Consider the following 15,834-nt stretch of genomic DNA (forward strand, 5'->3'; position numbering starts at 1 on the left):
GGTCAATACGTTTTCCCAGTTTTTGTGGCAAAAATTGGTGCCTCGGCTTATACTCGGGTCGGCTTATACTCGAGTATATACGGTATGTATATCTATTATGGTATTTTAAAAGTCAGGGGAGAAGGATCTGAAAAAAAAAAGTTGTAGAGGAGAATATTTATGGGCCCACCATTGAAAACCATGTCAGGTGGAAAATTGAAACTTGTAATGTAAGAGAAATAAACAAATGATAAAGAGCACGAATAATAAATATATATGTTGTGCATTTGTGAAATTGAGAAAAAGGGGAGGTTAAATAATAGATTGAGGTGCTGCAAAGTCCCTGAGGAAACGATGTCTTCAGAGGGACTTAGAGCAACCCCAGCCATGGGGGGTCAACTCATGAACGCGAATCCTAGAAAGAAAATTTGGACACATTTCTCTCTGGGTGAAATGACACAGTATTGAGTTGTGCACCTCCTTTTATTGGGGGGCATATGCAAATGGGATAGATTATAAGTACATGTCAAGTGATATGCAAACATCCAATAACGTAACTCTAAGATATGACACAACTTCCGAGTCCTTCCTATCTACATATGGCACGTAACTAGTTTCTACTGAAGCAGTGGAAGTGATGTGCCGGTGCTTGGAGGCTGTTGGGGTCTGGATGGGTGTCAACAGACTCAAACTCAACCCGGATAAAACGGAGTGGCTGTGGGTTTTGCCTCCCAAGGACAATTCCATCTGTCCATCCATCACCCTGGGGGGGGAGTCACTAACCCCCTCAGAGAGGGTCCGCAACTTGGGCGTCCTCCTCGATCCACAGCTCACATTAGAGAAACATCTTTCAGCTGTGGCGAGGGGGGCGTTTGCCCAGGTTCATCTGCTGCACCAGTTGCGGCCCTATTTGGACCGGGAGTCACTGCTCACAGTCACTCATGCCCTCATCACCTCGAGGCTCGACTACTGTAACGCTCTCTACATGGGGCTACCTTTGAAAAGTGTTCGGAAACTTCAGATCGTGCAGAATGCAGCTGCGAGAGCTATCATGGGCTTTCCTAAATTTGCCCATGTCACACCAACACTCCGCAGTCTGCATTGGTTGCCGATCAGTTTCCGGTCACAATTCAAAGTGTTGGTTATGACCTATAAAGCCCTTCATGGCACCGGACCAGAATATCTCCGGGACCGCCTTCTGCCGCACGAATCCCAGCGACCAGTTAGGTCCCACAGAGTTGGCCTTCTCCGGGTCCCGTCAACTAAACAATGTCGTTTGGCGGGACCCAGGGGAAGAGCCTTCTCTGTGGCGGCCCCGACCCTTTGGAATCAACTCCCCCCAGATATCAGAGTTGCCCCCACCCTCCTAGCCTTTCGTAAGCTCCTTAAAACCCACCTCTGTCGTCAGGCATGGGGGAATTGACATGTTCCTTCCCCCTAGGCTTATAAAATTTGTGTATGGTATGCTAGTGTGTATGATTGGTTTTTAACTTGTGGTGTTCTTAAAATTAATTTAATATTGGATTTGTCTTGTATTGCTGTTGCTGTGAGCCGCCCCGAGTCTGCGGAGAGGGGCGGCATACAAATCTGATTAAACTAAACTAAACTAAACTCTCATGGCCAATTCCCTGGGCCCCTTTGTTGTTAATACGGCTATCTCCTGTTTACCACAAAGCAAGGTCTTTTATCACAGCCTTCGTCCTGTTTACATTCTTGTTATTCGAGGAGAGATACTTTGAGCCGCTTTATGGCCAGTCACTTCCTAAGCAGATTTCACCAGAAATGCAGACTCACTATGTGACCTACGTGCAGTCTTGTTCCTGGCTAATGGAATCGGAGTGTATAAGGCATTTGTTGTTAGAAGTCCAGATATCAAATCCTATCCTAACATTATGCTATGGCAGCTACAATAGATTGAATGAAGACAATATGATTTAATGGAGTAGAACGGATCACTTCATACAAAGAATTGTAGAGATTAATCTTCCAACAAAAAGGAGTGGGAAATAGACATAAGGAAAGCAATGTGAAAACGGTTTGAAATACAATATCTGGCATTACACTAATACAAAGAATTGAAACAATATTCTATGTGGCGGAAATAAATTAGGAAGAAGACAAAAAAGAAATCATTCAGAACTAAGGAGGAATTAAGAGAAGGGCATATATCTCCTTGGTAAAGTTGATGGAAAGATAGCAGAGAACAAACAATATGCTACAAAGAACAGAAGTTTCAGACTGTGTCAGCTGATTGCTCTACTGCAGGGGTGTCAAAAATGCATCATGTGCTGGCCACACCTACATCCGGTTTAGCTAAGGTGATAAAAGTTGCGATATGTCAATGCGAGTTTGACACCCCTGCTCTACTGTATGGAAGATACGTCAAGAAAAACAAAAGTTATGTTTAAAGTAAGTAAATACAACGGGAATGGGATATTTTAGAACAATGTTTGGTAAATCAGGATGATCAAAAATAGATGGTTGCTGAACAAAACTGGACTGAAAACAGACGTGAATGACCACTGTGCAAGAACTATATTGGGGTGATTTGATTATATAGGGGGGGAAATGAATGAAACCTTCCACAGAAACATGGATTTGTACAGTAATTTATAATAATAATTAATGTTACATTTCAGAAAGTTACAGAATTCCAATTAACCTAGAAATATACCAGCCTCGATGGATTAACACAGTGTTTCCCAACCTTGGCAACTTGAAGATATTTGGACTTCAACTCCCAGAATTCCCCAGCCAGCAAATGCTGCCTGGGGAATTCTGAGAGTTGAAGTCCAGATATCTTCAAGTTGCCAAGGTTGGGAAACACTGGATTAACAAACCACATTTTCAAAGATATCATATTGTCTTACCAGATCTGCTACTCTACATAAAGCATCAGAGAGCTGATCAAAAACCATAACAATCTCTTTCCCAGGTGGTGTAACGCATGCTTTTTGGACCAGTCGTTCTGCTTCTTGCAATGAGTGTTTTTGAGCTTCTTGAAATCCTTCTGGACAATTAAGTTCTGGTACACCAAACAGACCCTAAACCATAGAAAAGAACATTATCAACTTAGAATAGAACAGAATTTTATTGGCCAAGTGTGATTGGACACACAAGGAATTTGTCTTGGTGCATATGCTATCAGTGTACATATTTTTAAAAATATAATATTCTATTCTACAATAATTTTAGAAATTGAATATGATGAACCAAAATCCTGCTGACAATGTAATTTTGACAGATAAATAACTTATACAGTATGAACCTAAAGGATAATTACATTAAGCGCAACTCCTTTGCACATTTTCCTGAGTTCTCAATCAATTTTGATTTGAAGCCTAAATTATTTTTTCAACATCTAATTCTGAAAAATCATAGTTTGTTCATCTGGAGTGTTCCGGTAAACTTCACACCAATCTTTCCCAGCAAAACCAGTCCTCATAATCACAATCAAAATATCATAATAATATTCTATCATATCTAAAGTGTTGTGATATAATCCTATACAGACTTAATGCTGATAGTAAATGAATGTTTACTGACAAATAGGAATTTAAAATGAAATCTGCAAATCAGAACTTTGTCTCCCAGTCTCACATAACATTCTACATTTATATACATTTATATTTTTTGCAGTCCAAACATAGTATCCTACTTCTTAGGCTTCTTCTTTCTGTTCTGCTCCTTGATGATTTCCCCATTTATTGCCAATATTTAGCCACTGAGATATATTCATTTTTTAGTGGACTCTTCTCCTCCCAACCGTAGGTTTTTTCTTTTTCTTTCTTTCTTTCTTTCGTCTTTCTTTCTCTTTCTCCTTTTTTTTTTGCAAAACTTGGTGCCTCTTAAAAGTTCTTAATTCTCTTTTTTCAAATCCAGAAATTCTCTTTTATGTCTGCACGCTTCCTTAGAAATTCAAGTGACTGTTAATAATTTATCAATATTTAACTATCTTGGGAAACTGTAATTTGATTATCCTTAAGATTTTTATTAATATTGTTTTCTGATTGCTTATTGGACTATGACACTCATTGGCCAATAAAGAATTCTCTTCAATTATTATTATTGTTGTTGTTGTTGTTGTTATTGTTATTATTTTATTCACAAAAATAGTAATACACAGCAAATGAGATTTATATGCTAGATTTCGTATCACAATGTCACAAGTCAAACACTTCCCAAACATTTAGGACTGTGTAGTATTATTATTATTATTATTTTTATTATTATTATTATTATTATTATTATATTTATATTATTATTATTGTTATTATGTTATTGTTATTATTATTTTATTCACAAAAAACAGTAATACACAGCAAATGAGATTTATATACTGGATTTCATATCACAATATCACCATTTAGGACTGTGTGTAGAACTTTATTATTTTTATTATTATCATCATTATTATTATTACAGAAAGCAGCTTTACTGGGAACAGCTTCCATACTGCCATATCTGTTAACACTATCAAACATCCAGATTTGCCTATCCCAGGTCCTTGGTAAGAACTTTATAGGTAGACAAAAATGTCAAACCCAGTTTGAACATCTGGCTGACAGTGCGATATTACTACTGTTGTTGTTGTTGCTTTGTCATTGTTGTCCCGTTCCAGCTCTCTGAACTCAGCATCCACAACATGCATGGTTATGGCAAAGGATTAAAGAAGCTGTAATCCAGCTCATTTTGGAAGAAAGCTGCTGAGTCCTCTTCCAACGTAGGGAAAGCCAAGGATCTCCTGGACCAGGGCTAGACAAAGTCGGCGCTTCTATGGCTTGTGGACTTCAACTCCCAGAATCCCTGAGCCAATCATGCTAGCTCAGTAATTCTGGGAGTTGAAGTCCAAATGTCATAGAAAAGTCAATTTTGCCTAGCCCTGTACCTGAACGTTTTCGGCCCCATCTCACTCCAAACCCGCCTCTCACCGTTTTCTCCCCCACCGCCAGCCGCTGCTGTTGGGCGTTGAAGGCGGCGCCCACCGGAGACCAGCTGGTGCTGACCCATTTCTTGGTGCCGCCGCCGCCAAGCCGGCCCAGCCTCGCTTGCTTCAGGCAGCCCGAAGCTCTGCGCGCCACTCGGCGCCATCCAGCCCACATGGTAGCCGGGAGACCGCTCGCCTCAGGAGAAACACACCGCCTCCAAAGCCGCCAAGCGGCGGGTTCCGGATTGTGGGGACTGCCTTTTCCGAGGCCCGGCCGTGAGGAGGAGCGTCGGTTCAGAACCTGCTTTTCCCCGCCCTCGGGCGGGTTTGCTAGGCCTAGCGCGCTCGTTAAAGGCACCTTCAGTGGGAACAGGACGGACTTCAACTCCCTGAATTCCGTACTAACACAGGGGCCTCCAACCTTGGCCACTTTAAGACTTGTGGACTTTAACTCCCAGAGTTCCTCGGCCAGCATTGTCAATTATATGGCACAGCTTTGCCGGCTGAGGAATTCTGGGAGTTGAAGTCCATAAGTCTTAAAGTTACCAAGGTTAGAGATCCCAGCGTTCTACCGAATGCCGCGGAGGATCTCGCTGCTTGCTCTTCAACTACTTAAAGCCAACGACAGCTATTAATAGTACAGTAGTACGCGGCAGATAAAATGTAAAGTTTTCCCAAGTCGAATGACACTTTGGCTGCTTACTGGACGCACCTGTATCATTTTATTTTACCACAGAGATTTTCCATCTTTTTTTGTTCTGGGCGGGTTTTTCCCCCTAATTTTTTTCTCAGTCTTATCAGGAAGGAATAGGAATCATCATTTTATTTATTTTTATTTGTCAAGTACGTATTGGTAATATGCATAGATATAACATAGTTATAAGATGGATACTGATGAGAGGGAACATTAGGACAGGGACGGTATTGTTTCCCAACCTTGACAACTTGAAGATACCTGGACTTTAACTCCCAGAATTCCACAGGAGTTCTGGGAGTTGAAGTCCAAATATCTTCAAATTGCCAAGGTTGGGAAACACTGCTATAGAGCACCGCACACCAAGATAGCTAGACACAAGAAGAGTTTTTCCCCCGAACACCATCACTCTGCTAAACAAATAATTCCCTCAACACTGTCAAACTATTTACTAAGTCTGCACCACTATTACTCATCATTGCTATCACCCATTTCCTCCCACTTATGACTGCATGACTGTAACTTGTTGCTTGTAACTTTAAGATTTGTATTAATATTGATTGTTTTCTCATTGCTTATTTGACCCCTATGACAATCATTAAGTGTTGTACCACATGATTCTTGACAAATGTATACTGTATTTTCTTTTATGTACACTGAGAGCATATGCACCAAGACAAATTCCTTGTGTGTCCAATCACACTTGGAATTCTATTCTATTCTATTTATTCTATTCTAGGCAAGCTGGTGCGTTTATGCATACCCCTTACTGACCCCTTAGGAACTGGATGAGGGTAAAGTTTTGGGGGGTTTGTGAGTCAGGTAATGAGTTCCAGGCATTGACCACTCTGTTTATTTATTTATTTATTTTTATTTATTTATTTTGTCCAATACACAATGAGGGTTTTAGTGGGTGTATATATATATACACACATAGTAAAATACATGATGAAGGTTATAGAGGAGATACTCATAGTAAAATATATCTATGAAATAATATAAAAGAAGGTATAGTAATAGAACATATCAATGAAAGAATAGAAGAAGAGATATAGGAATAGAAGAAAGGTATAGGAGATATAGGAGAGCAATAGGACAGGGGACGGAAAACACTCTAGTGCACTTGTACTTGCCCCTTACTGACCTCTTAGGAATCTGGATAGGTCAACCATGGATAATCTAAGGGTAAAGTGTTGGGGGTTTGGGGATGACACTACGGAGTCCGGTAATGAGTTCCACGCTTCGACAACTCGGTTACTGAAGTCATATTGTTTACAGTCAAGTTTGGAGCGGTTAATATTAAGTTTAAATCTGTTGTGTGCTCTTGTGTTGTTGTGGTTGAAGCTGAAGTAGTCGCCGACAGGCAGGACGTTGCAGCATATGATCTTTGGAGCAGTTCACTTTGAGTTTGTATCTGTTGTAGTAGAAGCTGAAGTAGTCATTGACAGGAAGGACATTGTAATTTTATGACTTATGCTTAGGTCGTGCCGAAGGCGTTGTAGTTCTAAGCTTTCCAAGCCTAGGATTTCAAGTCTGGTTATGTATACTGGTATACTGTTGCGGGTAGAGAAGTGGAGAACTCTTCTAGGAAAGTGTCTCTGGACACTTTCTAATGTATTTATATCAGGGGTGGGATACTGTCCGGACGGGGGGGGGGGGGGGAACGCATTGGGGTAGCAAAAATGGAGCTCCACCCCAGACTACTCAATTTGCACTGAAAGATGTCGAAAGAAAATGCAAGGCATCCTGCATAAACCATGCCTACAGTGTGGTGGTAAAAATTTCAGTAGCCCTTCACTGATTTATATCCGATACGCAGTGTGGGTTCCAGACAGGTGAGCTGTGTTCAAGGATTAGTCTGGTGAATGTTTTGTATGCTATGGTTAGTAGTGTGATATTACCAGAGAAGAAGATTAGGTTAACAACTCTTGAAGCGTCATCATTATCAAATGTGATGGCAGCCTTATATGGGCCTGGCTTAAGATGAGAACCATCAAGAAATAACCTATAAACAAATCTTCAAAACATTTGAAAGATGAATTTCAATTCTATCTCTTCTGTTAAGGCCATTTTTATAGTATCAGGTATTCTAAAGAGAAAGTTCTGCATGCATTGTGCAAAATATTCTTGCATTCTCTATTCTTTATTACTGGGTCTTCTACTTTAATAATCTTTAATTCTTTCTAGTTCCCTCTAATTAATACCATTCAAGGTATCCTCTTATTATATTTTTATTCCCAGAACATTTTCACAGGAAGAAGTTTCTTATACTTAAACTCAAAATATACATATATTTTAAATAAAATTTTAAACTACAGTAAGTACCTTAATATATATATATTTATGTCTTGTATCCAGTGAATCTGTCCCCTTACCTATTTTAACAACTTTCCAAAATCAAAGTTCTAATCACCCTTTTGCTTTTTATTCCCTTGTTTTATTTCTGATTTTATTTTGATTCCCCCCCCCCCCGTTTTCCAAGTAATCTACAAAACTCCAGAGAAACAGCAACTAAAAATTTAAACTAGATTTTTTTTCCCCAAGTAAGTGATCATTATTGTTCTTTTCTATGGACAAACACAGCTTTTTCTAATATACACAAAAAAGCCTGGTTAAAACAAATAATGATTGAATGTGATATCACTTTAAAGACTACAGAGGACTGAGGACAGTAGAAATTAAAAACAAGAAAAACCCAGGATTATTTTTTATCTTGAAAAAAACCTAATTTTGTTTTATTTAAACATATTTAGGTATAAATATATAACAATGTGGTTTTATTAATCAGCCTAAAATATTTTTGTAAAAAAATAAAACAGGCTTACTCGATTAAAAGAATAACAACGTATTGTTTTCTATCCTGTGATTAAATAATTAGGTAAGATATGAGCATTTTTTAATTAATGTTGATGCAATTGTAGATTTTCTGAGAAAAAAATAACAAAAATATATTTAGGAACTGTATGAACAAAGTAATGAACAAGTGGTGTTCAGCATCATTTTGCAAAAAAATATGACTGGGAGTTCTGGATTTGGCTTCATGAACTTTGATGGAAACTTTAGGTGAAAATTACACTATGCCATAATAATTCACATATTCAAAACCCAAGCAAGCAGCTTATATGCTGGAGGGCAGAGATTTATTTGTTATTTATTAATTGGATTTGTATGCCACCCCTCTCCGAGGACCCGGGGCAGCTCACAACATATCAAACAATATCCAATGTTCATATCTAAAAATCCAGTTAATATCGCTAAAAAACTTTAAAAACTCTAATAACATTTAAAACCATTCATTTCCGTTCACACAGCAAGATATACTACACTTGTCGGCCAGGGGGCTAGGATCAAATGGCCCTGGGCCTGCTGGCACAGATAGGTCTTTAAACTTTTATGGAAGGCAAGGAGGGTGGGAACCTTACGAATCTCTGGGGGGAGCTGATTCCAGAGGGCCGGGCCCCCCACAGAGAAGACTCTTCCCCTAGGTCCCGCCAAATGACAATGTCTAGTTGACAGGACCTGGAGAAGGCCGACTCTGTGGGACCTGACCAGTCGCTGGGATTCATGTGGCAGAAGGCGATCCCGCAGGTGTTTCTGAGGTACTAAATAGAAGAAAGCCACTGAAGACCGTGTCGTCATCCGGATCGGCAAACAATCCGTTGAACGTCTCTCCTCCGTAAGACTGCAGCCATATCCGATCCCCTTTCTGAAGTTCCAGGATGATTCCTCCAGAGGCCTGGTCTTCGGACCCTTGGTACATGTCTGCAGTGTGGAGCATCCTGTGCTCGTTTTTAACTAGAGCGACTCTCATATTCCTTGAAAAAACTGTGATGTGGTAGATAAAATAATAGACTCCGGGGATTTGGCAAGTGAACACTCCGGTTTCGGTGCTATAATGGTCAAAGCCGTTGTACAAGACTTTATCAAATTTGATGGGAACATTGAGTGGGGGAAATTTAGCAGTAAGGCCCACGCTGAAAGCGCTTCTGGGAATAACGGGGGTACTGCCGAGATTCCCTTTTTCTCCCTGTGCTCCTTTCCAACCCCTTTCTCCCTGGTTGCCTTTACTGCCCTTCGGTCCGGGCCCGCCGATCTCTCCTTTAGGACCCACGTGGCCTTTTGGACCGATGGGCCCCTGTAGTCCTATTTCACCTTGAATTCCAATTTCACCTTTTTGTCCTTTGGGCCCAATTGGTCCAAGGTCTCCTTTTATCCCTTTCCTTCCCTGCGGTCCTAGCTCCCCTTGTTGACCTTTGTACCCTACTGGTCCAGGAATTCCTTTCGGCCCAAATTTCCCAGGCCAGCCTCGCTCTCCTTTGTTGCCTTTGATCCCTTTTTCTTCAACTCTGCCGTCAGCCCCTAAATGGAAAGGAAAGACCGGTTAATCTTTTACAGAGTTGTGAAAGCATCTTGTCATCTGAGGGATGAAGGCAGAAATCTAAGATAATAGGAAGAGGTGTTTGTTATTCCTGTATTAGCTAACACAAAACCACGAGCGGGTGAAGTGAGACTGCCTTTGATATTTCCGGATAAGAAGGAAAAAAGAAAAAGTGCAAGGATCTCCCAAGCAAACGTATGAAACGAGAGTGTCTCAAATTATGTAAGAAGATGATTAGGAAAATTGTGATTAGGAAAAGGCTAGATTGTGCCAAATTAAGCAAATTAACATATGATTTACAGAATAAACAAAATAAAGACTATTACACAGTTTGGGGAAAACTATATACAGTGATACGTCGTCTTACAAACGCCTCGTCATACAAACTTTTCGAGATACAAACCCGGGCTTTAAGATTTTTTTGCCTCTTCTTATAAACTATTTTCACCTTAGAAACCCACCGCTACTGCTGGGATGCCCCATTTCCGGACTTCCGTTGCTAGTGAAGCACCTGTTTTTGCGCTGCTGGGATTCCCCTGAGGCTCCCCTCCATGGAAAACCCCACCTTTGGACCTCCGTTGCCAGCGAAGCACTCGTTTTTGCGATGCTGGGATTCCGCTGCTGGGATTCCCCTGCAGCATCGCAAAAACACAGAATCCAGAGGTGGGGTTTCCCATGGAGGGGAGCCTCAGGGGAATCCCAGCAGTGGAAAAATGGGCACTTCGGCTGGCAAAAGGGTTGAATTTTGGGCTTGCACGCATTAATCGCTTTTCCATTGATTCCTATGGAAAACATTGTTTCGTCTTACAAACTTTTCACCTTAAGAACCTCGTCCCGGAACCAATTAAGTTTGTAAGACAAGGTATCACTGTAGTTGGATAGAAAAGAAAAAAGAACCGAATTAACATTGAAGAATAAGAAAGAATCGTTGAAAACAGAATTGTAATATATTAAGTTGATTCACTTTGTGCTTGTTTTATGTTTGTAAGTATGTTTGTATGTTTATTTCTGTTTTGTTTTGTCTTTCATTATTAAAATAATAAAAATTATGTAAGAAGGAACAAGTCTGGAGAATTGGAATCTTTGGGGACTTCCACCAAAAATGTGTTTTTCCTTCTAAAATTCTGAAACAAAACATAGGTGTGTATCATAGACAACACCTAATCACAGAACATTACTAGTAGATGAGCACAACCTTATATTCTGGATACCAGTTTTGGTTCCTACCTGGTTCTCCTTTATTTCCATTGATGCCATCTAGGCCTGACTTTCCTGGATTTCCTGGGTCACCTAATAGTAGCAAAATATAGTAATTGTTCATATCAATGAGGTAACATTCAGAACTTCAGACAGATACCTTCCTAATTCACTGAAGTATAGGGAAAAGGAAGTGCTACACAGTGGTGGAAATCAATTTCTTTACTACCGGTTCTGTGGTCTGGCTTGGTGGGCATGCTAGGGGCAGGATACTGCAAAATCCCCATTTCCTCCTGATCAGCTGGGACTCCGAAGGCAGAGAATAGATGGAGCAGGGACCAGTCAGAAGTGATATTTACCAGTTCTCTCACCTACTCAAAATTTCTGTTACCAGTTCTCCAAACTACTCAAAATGTCTGCTACATGTTCTCCAGAACGGGTCAGAACTAGCTGAAACCCACCTCTGGTGCTACAGCACAATCCGACTTGTAAGATTTTGTTGTTATAGCCTCTATAAATAATAATAATAACAACAACAATAACAATAATAATAATAATGTTCTGCCGGGCTCTCTGATAGGAGCCTCCCGAAAATTCAAGGATACAAATTTCAGACACACGTTTGAAAATTCTTTATCACAAAAATCAAAATAAACTAAGCACTCTTTTTGTATTACAAAGAGCACTCTTCCCAAAACAACCAGGTAGTCTGTACAATTTCCCTTAAGCAGTCAGTAAGTACTTAGCCAGCAGCTGTGGAGAAACTTCACACCCCTTCTTCTTCCAACGAAGGGAGACACACACACACACACTGCTCTGCTTTGGTTTCAAAGACATGAAAAAGCAACAAAGTCCAGCACACAAGATTCCTGACGAAACTGCAACAGATATTCTTCCACAATGGCCAAACCCACATGCTGCTATTTATAGCAGCAGCCCTAATTACTGGAGCTGCACCCAAACACAGGTGGCCTCCCTTATTTCCTGTAATATGTTCTTACTTGGTCTCTTCTACGCATAATTCTGTGCTTGTGTGGGTCCAAAATGTCATCATCTGAAGCTATAGAAGATAAGGAAGATTGACTGCCTTGGCTGTGTGCCAAGCCCTCCTCTGCCAAGTCAATCCCACCTTCTTCGTCCGAGGAAACTAAACTCTGAACTGATTCTGTCGGCAATAACACAGGCCTGTGACATGCTGAAGTTTCCCCTGCATCCACCTCCCCATTCCCTGGGGCAGGAGCTGGGCCAGAGCCAACCACAACAAATAATAATAATTTATTAGACTTGTATGCCGCCCCTCTCTAAATACCGTGTTTCCCCGAAAGTAAGACAGTGTCTTACTTTCTTTTTACCCCCAAAAGCCCCACTATGTCTTACTTTTGGGGTATGTCTTACATTGGAAAAAAATTGAAAGGGTTGCGTTCCCGAAGGCATCTCCCCAGAGTCCAGAAGGGCAGCCGCGGGACAGGAGCCTCGTGAGCCCTTTTCCAAGTTCAACCTCAGGGCTCCGTGCACGCGTGGAGCCGCAGACGCGTGTCGGGGAAGCATGTGTCTGGAGGGGAGGAGCCGCTCTGCGCAGTTGGGCAGCCCTACCTGCCTGCCGGAAAGGAGGCGGGCGAAGGAGGGCACAGCTCCGGCCGCTCACCTTGGAGCCGGTCGGCCTCGCCGGCCGCGTGCAGCCGAGCCTCGGCAGGACTCGGTTGCTGGGACGAGCGCCTTCGCTGCAAGCCGCCGCCCCGCTCGGCTCGCTTCGGACCAGCGCCGTCCTTCGCTTTGCAAAGCCGGGGAAGAGGTGGTGGCGCCGCGCCGCGGCAAAGGCCAGGGGTGCACGGGGAGCTTGGAAGCGACGTCATCGGGCTCCCCCCCGGCAATACCCCCCGTGTTTCCCCGAAAGTAAGACATATGTCTTACTTTCGGGGTACGGCTTATATTAGCCGACCCCCCTGAAACCCCCGATACGTCTTACAATCGGGGGTGTCTTACTATCGGGGAAACAGGGTATTTCTAGAATTCCTTTTTATAACACCTTTATTAACTATTCGGTATGACCTTCAGGAGTCAAATATTAGGCTCCTGGTTGACCGTTACAGCTTTGGACAAAGATTGGAGTATTCATTATTGAGGTTATTCTTTTATGCACATTTCAGAAACATTGCTGGACATACAGTTCATTACAATAAAACAATATACCTGTGTCTCCTTTTGCACCCTTTGTTCCATCTCGTCCGTCTCGCCCTGGTATGCCATTGTGGCCAGGATTCCCAGGAATCCCAGGATATCTTTCAGCACAGCTGTTCTCTCTTGGCACTTCCTCGGTGCTGACTGCAACAGCCAGCAAAAGAATCCAAAGTTTCATCTTATCTAAGGTCAAATTTTTTTAAAAAATCAATATACTGTATTGCTGGTTTTCTAAAATCACTAGCTACCGCACATATCTAAGTAAATGTTAAACTTTTTTTAAAATATATTTTTTATTGGTTTTGCACATAAGAATTACATAAACAAACATAAAACAGTGCACAGTGCATGTGCCCATCACCCGACTGACAATACCACTACCACCACCACCAATAGCGGGGGGTTCAAATACTTACTAATTTATATTCTTTTATTTCCTTAGCTCTACTTTGCATTTATTATTATTAAAAGAATGATTGAAGTTTATTTTTCACCTTTTCGTCACAAATTCTACTCAGCATATAATCTTTCACCTTATTCCATCGTACCATCAACTTCTCCAATTTATTTTCGTCAAACTTGTTTAATCTTATTTCCATGATTTCAAAATGAATGTGATCCACCATGTACCAGTACCAATTCTGTAACGTCCATTTTATAGACTCTTTCCAACCCAATACCACTACCGCTTGAGCGCTTTCCAATGCTGCAGTTTTTATTTCTTTGAAGTCTCTTAATTCTCTTTGTTTAATTAATATCGCTATTTCTTTTGTAATTATCCAATTAATATTTAACATTTTATTTATTTTGTTTTGCACTTCCTTCCAAAATTTCTGAACTTCAACACACTCCCAGAACCTATGCATGAAGATTCCTTTCTTTTGGCAACCATGCCAACAATTACCTTTCCCTTTCCTCTGGAAGTGTGAAAGTTGTGCTGGTGTATAATACCATTTATGTAAAATTTCTCTTCTCATCTCTTTAACTCTTGTATTCTTAGTCTTATATATATTTTCTACTATTTCTTTCATTTCTCTTTCATCTATTTGTAAATCATTTTGCCAGCATCTTGTCAAGCCTTTTATTACAGTAAATGTTAAACTTGAGTCAAAAACAGATGTTAGAGTTTCAGTGACCATTATTCATAATCCTGGAAAATATACTTTTACTACATCATCCATGCACTTGATAGTTTCCAAGTATCTTGAGCTTGGAACTTCCATTATTTCCCAGCCAATATGACTAATAGTACCTGCTTGAGGAATGCTAGCATAAATAATAATGGAAGAATCATCGGTTTTATGAAGGAAGTTATTTTAATTAGTTTGCATTCAAGGCTTACCTTTACTTATTGCTGCCCAGATGGATGTTTTAGACATATTGTACTTTCCTTCCAATGGTTGTACATGAAGGAAAAAATCAGGACAATCATTTAATTGGTTACTAAGTTTTAAAGAGTGTTATTCAGTCTTCAGAAATGTTCAATGATTAATGTAGATTAAGATGCCAAGATGTGGAATGATTTTAGTATTTAAATATTAATCATCAGCAGAACTGCCAAATGCTGATAATACTTGCCCAACATTTTATCACCTTCTACACAACGGGGGCCTCAAAGTTATATTGGCTTATGCACTTGTACTGATCTGAGTTTCTGGTTCCATGTATGTATGCATGTTTCACGGGGAAAAGATCCTTGAAAAAGGATGTGCATTTCATTGAGGTGGAGAGCTTTCTGTTATATTACAAAACGATCTCCAGTGTCACCAGCCACTGAGTTACTCTACCTCTTTGGCTACTTGATGACTACTAATGATACCATATCCATGAAAGGTATAATGACTGTTGTGCTTAGCTCTGGCCCAGCTCCTGCCCCAAGGACTGTGGCTGTGGGGGAGACATCCACATGCTGCAGGCCTGTTTTGCCCCTGGTAGAATCTGCTGATGAAGGCTCCTCTGACCAAGAAGACATGAGTGACAGGGAGGAGGAGAGTGTGGCAGACAGTTCAGAAGGAGATCAATTATCTAGCTCCTCCTTGGATTCAGAACAAGAGTTAATGATACAGCCACGCAGGCGGAGAGCGATGCATAGGCAACCACAACTGAGAGATTATTATCAAAGAAAATGAGGCCACCTGTGGTTGGGTGGGGCTGTGGTAATTAGTGAGGCTGCTATAAATAGCAGCCTGTGGGTTTGGCCATTGTGGAAGATTATCTGATCGTTGTGTTTTGTGCCTGCTTTGCTGACTTTGACCTTTTGTGTGCTGATTTTTCCCCGCTTTGAAACTAAACCAGAGCAAAGTGTGTTTCACTTTGTGAAAGAAGAAGGACTGTGAATTGCCTCACAGCTGCAAGCTAAGTATCTCAGAACTGATAAGGGACTTGTACAAATTACCAGTTTGTTTGGAGACGAGTGCTCTTTGCTATACCAAAAGAGGGCTTAGGTTAAGTGAATTTTCATTATACAGAACATTGTTTTGA

General features: G+C 40.9%; 2 protein-coding genes across 2 annotated transcripts in view; both read right to left on the reverse strand.

Moving 5' to 3' along the window:
- MIPEP (mitochondrial intermediate peptidase) overlaps positions 1-5,284 on the reverse strand; it is a 77,625-nt gene extending 72,341 nt beyond the window's left edge. Inside the window, exons 1-2 of the mRNA XM_070749786.1 lie at positions 4,911-5,284; positions 2,850-3,023 (exon numbers count right to left, since the gene is read on the reverse strand). Coding sequence (XP_070605887.1) covers positions 2,850-3,023; positions 4,911-5,081 — 345 coding nt within the window. The 5' untranslated portion in view covers positions 5,082-5,284. The remainder of the gene's footprint in view (positions 1-2,849; positions 3,024-4,910) is intronic.
- A 3,434-nt stretch (positions 5,285-8,718) lies between these two features.
- Positions 8,719-14,778, reverse strand: LOC139166367 (complement C1q and tumor necrosis factor-related protein 9A-like). The gene is made up of 4 exons (XM_070749793.1): positions 14,696-14,778; positions 13,366-13,536; positions 11,206-11,268; positions 8,719-9,959 (listed from the first exon to the last, which is right to left on the reverse strand). The coding sequence occupies exons 1-4, from the start codon at positions 14,730-14,732 to the stop codon at positions 9,163-9,165; spliced, it is 1,068 nt and encodes a 355-aa protein (XP_070605894.1). The 5' UTR covers positions 14,733-14,778; the 3' UTR covers positions 8,719-9,162.
- Between the last annotated feature and the right edge of the window lie 1,056 nt (positions 14,779-15,834).

This window comes from Erythrolamprus reginae, chromosome 4, assembly GCF_031021105.1.
Source record: "Erythrolamprus reginae isolate rEryReg1 chromosome 4, rEryReg1.hap1, whole genome shotgun sequence".
Lineage (NCBI taxonomy): Eukaryota > Metazoa > Chordata > Lepidosauria > Squamata > Dipsadidae > Erythrolamprus > Erythrolamprus reginae.

Excerpts from the sequence above, each read along its gene's own strand:
- LOC139166367 (XM_070749793.1), bottom strand. The coding sequence starts at position 14,732 with ATGTCTAAAACATCCATCTGGGCAGCAATAAGTAAAG. Across the intron at positions 11,269-13,365 it reads GGGTGCAAAAGGAGACACAG|GTGACCCAGGAAATCCAGGA; the intron begins GTATATTGTTTT and ends TGCTACTATTAG. Across the intron at positions 9,960-11,205 it reads TGGAAATAAAGGAGAACCAG|GGGCTGACGGCAGAGTTGAA; the intron begins GTAGGAACCAAA and ends CTTTCCATTTAG.